The sequence below is a fragment of the Amia ocellicauda genome, chromosome 2, assembly GCF_036373705.1.
Source record: "Amia ocellicauda isolate fAmiCal2 chromosome 2, fAmiCal2.hap1, whole genome shotgun sequence".
NCBI lineage: Eukaryota > Metazoa > Chordata > Actinopteri > Amiiformes > Amiidae > Amia > Amia ocellicauda.
Window position 1 is genome coordinate 12083813 of NC_089851.1, and position 7629 is coordinate 12091441.

General features: G+C 36.7%; 1 protein-coding gene across 1 annotated transcript; it reads left to right on the top strand.

The window, feature by feature from the left end:
* Positions 1-270: 270 nt before the first annotated feature.
* On the top strand, positions 271-2705 carry lrrc30a (leucine rich repeat containing 30a). Its single transcript, XM_066689191.1, has one exon. The coding sequence runs from the start codon at positions 501-503 to the stop codon at positions 1386-1388; it is 888 nt and encodes a 295-aa protein (XP_066545288.1). The 5' UTR covers positions 271-500; the 3' UTR covers positions 1389-2705.
* The last annotated feature ends 4924 nt before the right edge of the window (positions 2706-7629 follow it).

Genomic DNA, 7629 nt, shown 5'->3' on the forward strand with positions numbered 1-7629 from the left:
ATGTTAATAATAATACATTACTTGTTAAGTGACATGGACTAGGGTCAAGGCTATATGATTTCCAAGGCATGACATAAAACGACTTAACAATAATGGTATCCTTTTGACCTTAATAGAATCAAGGTTAGTTATCGCTCAGATGAAGCACTGAAATGACAGTGGCAGCTGTTCAGTGAAATTCAGTAAGAACTGAAGTAGGTCTGGTCAGCACATTCAGCATTTCAGCTCTTCTTAACACCTTTCATTTAGTGGATCACAGCAGTTGCCCAAGTTGAGAGCTCTGCATGTTGTAAGATAGATATACTGATTTTCTTTATATGTTACAATTATTTGTATTCGTTTTTTATTTTGTAGAAAAGAATGAGTCCTTTCAGGGAGACATTCATAGAGGCTTGCATTCATAAAAACAAACCTGTCCTGTCTGAAAAACTTCACAGAGGAATAACTTTTGAAAATGGTCTTTGACATTTTGACAGAGGAAGTACTGGCAATTTGAAGATATGGGGGCTAAGCAATCGAAAGACTTTGCAAAAGAGGAGCTGAAGAAACAAGTTAAAAAGACTGGGAGGGCTGCAGCTAAAGAGAACAATTTGTCATCAGCTGAAAGGATTCGGAAGCATACCACCACCCATTTTGGATTCACCATTCTGACCTTGGCCATGCGGGGAATGTCTGAGATGCCTGAGGAGTTGTGGGAGCTGACTGAGTTGGAGAAGCTTAACCTGTCACTGAACTGCCTTAGTGTCCTGCCCCCTGCTGTGGGAGGCCTTGAAAATCTAGTGGTTTTGAATCTGTGGGGAAACCAGCTGGCCAGCCTGCCTGTGGAGATTGGCCTGCTGAAAAACCTGCGTGTCTTATTTGCCTACAAAAACCTCCTGACTGAGGTTCCCGAGGAGCTGAGCACCTGTCAAAAACTGGAAGTTCTCAGCCTGGCCAACAATCGAATCACTGGCCTCCCCAACAGTCTCACCAACTTGGTAAGCCTGAAAAAACTCAATCTGAGCCACAACTGTATCGCACACATCCCAGCCTGTGTCTACGGGATGAAGAACTTAGTCTTCTTGCACCTGGCCTGCAACAAATTGGAAAACATAGCCGACCAAATCGAGCTCCTCACAAACCTAAAGATTTTAATAGTTGAGGGCAACTGCATTCACTCTTTACCCAAGACTCTTTGCTTCCTCACATCGCTGGAGCTGCTTAATGTGGATTTCAATGACATCCAGAATGTTCCCATGCAATTGTATCTGCTGAGGAAATTAAAGAAGCTGGCGTGCCATCCCTTGGATAAAGGGCTTCACATCGTACACAACCCACTTCTGAAACCCCTAGCCGAGGTTTTGGATGGAGGACTCAGTGCTCTTTTTAATTATCTGAAGTCAGTTTAAAACAAACCGTAGTAGTTTGAAACAATGTGGTTTTGCTTATTTGTTTGTTTTTCAGTCTGACTTAACTTTTGATACTGAAAAACATAGATAATTAATAGCACAAGGTTAGCAATAGGGTTATTAATTAACTGTTTTGTTTTTTTATGTTTTCCCTTTCAAAAAAGCTCTGTGAACAATATACACAATGAATGAATATGTTTATTCATAAGAACTCTGTTGTTCGTGGGTGTCATTAATTTTCTCAGGGGAATATCTTGCAAATGAAAACAAATATATTGTTACGGTTATGAATATTATTATTAATAATAACAACTACCACAATAATAAGGTACATTTCCAATAATATACTATAAGAATCTGTTAAATAAACATGCAACGCTAAAATGCATAGGTCCTTTTTAAACGAAGTGAGAAATAATTAACCATCTTATCTTTTAATCTACTGAATAGTATATCCTAAACTCCAGATGCACTTCTTAGAGGTTCAGCTTGGTGTATCCTTGTATTAAGTTGAAAAGCCAAAGAGATGTCAATGATTTAATAAAGGGACTTGTTTCTGGCATTCATTAAGTGTTATAAGAAGCTGTTGTGAAAAACACATTGAGGTTTCTTCCCTGGAGTTTTCAATTTCTGTGCTTAGTAGAAGTGGGAAAAGTGTGTGCTTGCTCTAGCTACATGTTAAATCTCTGAGTTGTACTAAACTGCTGGGCAAGCTATGTCTTTCTGGTTTCTCTTTTAGAAAGGTGCATATCTGGTCCCATTTTCAACTTTTTGCACTACATGCTGACTCAGTGCAGCTGACATTGCTGAGCCCCATGGTGGAGTGGAATGGAGAACAAGTTCAATTACAACCTCCACCTTTCAGAGACTGGGTTAACAGGATCATGACAGAGAGTGCTAATGGAAACTATGGGGGGAACATTAAATCCAACACAACTGGTGCCATAAATTCTGATTAAATGTTCCACTCCATCACATCAACAGATGGTTTAACAAATACTCTCAGGCACTTTGTTGTGGTTACCAAATCTGATAATTTTCAAGAGGAACAATTATAAAAGACCTCCCCCTGGATTAATCGTGTCCTTGATTAAATGATTTTATTGAAGTGAGCCACCATGTATGTAATAGTATTATTATTTCAATTGCAAAAATGAAACTATCATAAAAGCTAATGGAAAAGGTTAATTATAATAGAGGCTTCCTGAATATATTTTAGGAGGTATTGGTATATTAAAAACCATATATGCTCTCAGCATGTTCTTGAACACAGAATGGACTTTTTTAATATAGACAAAAATTTGAAGGGACACAAGTTTAATTATTTTTCCATTTTTACAATAGTATTAAAATCAACTGGAGTTTTAAATGAGTGTGTTTGTTTGATTAAAATAGCTACAATGGATTTGCAACCAGGCTATAAACCCCCTCCAGGCCCGGATAATGACATGCTGAGCCCTTCAAATATATGTCAAGTTTAAGAAGACTAATAATCTGAATAGTAAAACTATTGTAAAATCTTGCAATGAGTGTTTGTGCATTAAAAAATACTTTCAAATTGAAATTCTTTAGGATTCCTTCATTGGCATACGGTATATGAAAACCATTAGTTGAGCGAAAACCTTTAATCTACAGCAACACAAGAACAATTTCAAAGCACTTATGAACCAACAGTTTTTTGTTATGGTAAAAATAAATCTTAATTGTTGAAACATTCCAATTTGGGGAGTTTTGCGATTAAATCTTGCTTTTCTAATATGCCATTTTCCTAATAGGAAATTATGTTTTTTTCCATTTTATTAGATTGTAGTTTTTTTAAGGACAATTTCTTAAAATAAATGTTATATTATTGTATTGAGAAAGCCATTTAACGATCTCTTACTAATGATTGAAGCATTTAAATGTATCATGTGACTATAGCCAAGTGAAAAGGGTGTCACCACAGATGTGTTATTGATCTGTGTCAATGTGCTGCCATCTCATTAAGACACATGAAACAGGGAGTGCTGCATTTCTTGAATGGGGGCTGGGAGTAAACCAGAGCATTATGGTTATGTTTAATATCCAAGCATGACTGTTCTATGCACTCTACTGCACTATATTTGAATTCTCATTGTATCTAATGGACTACTTAATTTACACTTTATACATTTCTACATTTATTAACCACATATTTTGAATTTTAGGTTGTTGTGGTTAAAATTGTAAGATACTGATCTCGAAACAGTATTGACAGATTCATTTTAATAAAAGATTAATATTGTATCGCCCTCATCATCATTGGAGTGCAAAGGGTCATAGGAGTGGCCCTTGGGACTGTGTCAGAGCTATGCCAGAATGATTGCTTAATAAAGAGCAGATTCCTATTTGTAAAAAGGCAGTTTGTTTCATGCTTTAGACCTACCTACAGCTAAGTGTTACAGTATGAACTATATTTTGAAGTCTCTGTAGACTTTTTCTGCATGTGTCAGTACATTTCTGTAATACATTTTTGAGTATGTATTATTTTTTTATAGACAGGTATAGATGCAGGTATTGTGTTTAGCATCCTAAATTGATTATCGAAGCGTAGTATATATAAGGTGAACAGCACGCTCCATAAAATCCATAAATTTAGAAATTTTGATGTTACCCACAGTGACTTGCATTGATGCATGAATTGATCATTAATTTTTGTTTCTTTGAGCGTTACTGCAACTTCAGATGCCACTTCTGTTTTGAAGTGTCTTGTGTGTTATTGAATTTCCTGAGAACTCTGTGCTCTTTATGGCATTGAGAGAGAGATATGAACAGAAGTAACATCTACACATCGTTTATCTTGCTTTTCTCAACTAATGAGATCAGATAGCTGCAGAGTAATGTAATAGTAAATTATGGAAGCTTTGAAATCCCTTTTAATTGAAGCTATATAAAGGAAGTCCCTACTCTAGACCCTATGTTAACATGGTACTGTGCTGTACTATCACTGCTTGGTTGATTGGCCAGTGCTGTAGACCCACATATTTGTGTGTGTCAATGTGCAACACAAAGGAGAACATTCTAGTTTATAGTTTGTTTTCCCCTTTACAGTTAAATGGCTAGGTTTGAAAATACTTCAAATCTTTTGTTTGTGTACTGATAGCACTACAGGAACAAACTGCAGGTGGAGCTATATTCTTATTGCCTTTTGATTTTTTAAGCCACTTCAAGTTTATTTTGAAGACACAGTGTCTCATGCCAACTTTGTTTTACATTTACTGCATGTAACAGAATAGAACAAGCAATTTATAAAATCTAACTACAGTCTGAACAGGAAGCAGAAACGCCTCAATGGTTTTATGTTCAGGAGAGTAGAGATTTCCGTGTGCTCTGCAGAATCTGATTACTAGTCACATTTATACTGTCAGACGGTCACCGGCTCTCCAACAGAGTGGTCATGGGTCACCTCAGAGCTGTGAATAATAAGCTGAGGTGTTTACATACAGAACTGTGTAGATGCCCACTGTGATATGGGTACCTGTTTTAATGCCCAAAGGTTGCCAAAATCAGCTATTCTGCTATGTAGGGAGCTCTCGTCATTCCAGATGGGGCTATGCTGCAGTCACGAACACTCCTGCCAGTACAGCTGGGCTCCTTTGAGACAGAATCCACCACATCAGACAAACAAAATCTATTATTATTGTCATGACTTGAAAATCCAGAGAGCTACTAATGAGTATGCATGCCGTTACATGACAATGTCTGACCACATAAACTGACATGTGTAAAGTGGAAAACAAACACGAAAGGCATCACAGCTGTTCCTTAACATGGGCAATTACCAGATGTGGACAGCAGTGAACAAGTGTGTTCTTTCCTCAGCTGTTTCTTATGATACAAAGGTGTTATACACCCACCTCGCCAGTTTCCCTGGGGTGTGCTGGCATTCAACAGCTGAAGATTGCTGATCTCATCAACATGATAGATAGACATGTCACTGCCTTGCATAAACTGAAGGGCAAAACCACAAATTCTTGGGAAATTATGATATCCTCTAGATTATTTTCTGTTAGTGATTCATTTTTATCTTCTCATTGATTACCTTTTTATTTAAAGCAATGCATATTCATACTGGTTAGGTAGTAACATATCAGAAGGAAAAGGAAATAAAAATCATTAAACGGGGAACTGGAGTTGTCAGGAGAAAAAATACACCTGCCAAGATATTCTGGTACGACTGGCAAAGAGCCTTTCTGGCCTGTTTATCTGTTCTACCTCTGTTCAACTGAGACCATTTTGGATGATGGTGAAAGACTGAAGTCTTTTGGCAAGGTGTTCTCAGTACAAACACTGCATATTTATTTATTTTAATGTACCAGTATTTATATGAAGAACTGCCAGTTCCTGGCTTTGAATTGCCTTTTTGAAGTACTAACTGTGTGAGATATAAACTTCTTTAATCTTTCTTGGGAATACTTGGGAGTTTGACAATTGCAACCACCAGGGCTTTGTTAAATATAAAAGCAGTACCTCTTCAGTTTGGTTACAGCCTTTCCCTATATAACCCTTACACGCACTCAAAAATATATATTTGCAGTATGCATTATGATACAATATTTTCAGTATGCAATGTTGTTGTTGTATAACTTAGCTGCCTCATGTATCTAAATGAAACACAAACATACAATGTACCTTATATAGAAAACACTATAAGGGTAACTATAAGGGTAATCCATAGCTTTTGCATGTGTGTAAATATTTGTGTAAGACCCCCTCATGACAACTCATTTTTAAATTTTTGGTTTTATGAAATTGGCAAGTGGTTAAAGGATGCGCAAGTTGACAACCACAGGGTTAGAAGTAGCTCTTGCAGCCCTGAATTGATACTTTTAAATAAATCATATAAGTAAAAAGATTACACATGGCTGCTACAAACCTCCGATTTGATCTTTCATTTTGAATGCATGTATTATGTTTATTATGTTATATATGGGTTTCAAGAGTATTATATTCTAAATGCATAGAAGAAGAAGTTATTGCCTTCATGAGTAGCACAAAAACAAGACTCAGGAATGGGCATCATTTTATTTTTGATAATTTCATTTTATGTTCCTGATCCGGCTTCATCTCAGCATTTGCAGCCCAGGTGGATTGACAGTCAGCCAGGGTTACTCCTGTTGGAATTATGTATCGAGTTTCCAACCTGGCTCAGTTATTTACAGCCAATTATAATCAGGTATTATACCTTCGTATCACTGTTTATTGAGGTGTCAGAATGAAGGGTGTTAAATTAGCTGGGGGGTCTTTTGCTTCATAGCTCACCTGAGACCCCTGCTGACCACTTGCTCATATTGATTAGATTTTGACAGACTTAAATATACATCCTACCTTTCAGTTTAATTTCCGGTTACTGTTCAACTGTTTACTATAGATAGAAAATATAAGAAACAAAGTATATATTCCTCCTTTGTTTGATTTTATAACTGTTTTAATTCACGTAGCAATACGTATTTTCATAATTTACTGTCTAGAATATATATATATATATATATATATATATATATATATATATATATATATACACACACACAGTGTATATAATAGATTTAGCCATGCAGTTCTTTCTTTGGTTTCAGTGCATTAGCTGCATCTGAGATTAAGAGTTGAGTTTAAGTTGTTGATTCTGTTGTTGAATTATAAAGCTAAAAAATAATGAATGGCATTTTAAAAGCATGCTGTCTGTGCTTTGTCTTCAACCGCAAATTCTAAAGAGTATACTAGAAAACTGTGGGAGAATTACCATCTCTCTTTGTGCTCTTATGCTATGGAAAAACTCTGCCTCAATTTATTGGGCTTTCTGAAACAGTGATGACTGATAACTTTGTTGCCAACGCACTTTACGATGAATTACTGTAAAATTCAAATGTGTTCGACAACCTCTTCCCCAGAACTCTACATCAGGCGATTTTATGACTCTGATAATGCTTTGCGGATAGTGTTCGTTTTTCTATCTGTAGACCTTGTGCAAGGTTAAATACTTGGTCAGCAATTTATCTGGCCCTTAGATTGCTTCCCAATTTGAAACCTCTTTAGTTATACTTCCCCCTTAGCCACCCTGTCCCTTCACCCAGAAAACTGTTTCCTGAGCAGCTTTCCAATATTGTTTCCAAGTGAAAATCTTATCTTCCACCTCCCTGTGCTTTTGTCTGCAGCACAGAGTGGCTCCTCGACTGCTCTGGGGCAGTTCCATTTCCCAGCCCCTGATTAAAGAGCTTTATCATCG

Bases quoted from the DNA above. Each gene is read 5' to 3' on its own strand.
- lrrc30a (XM_066689191.1), top strand. From the start codon at position 501: ATGGGGGCTAAGCAATCGAAAGACTTTGCAAAAGAGGAGCTGAAGAAA.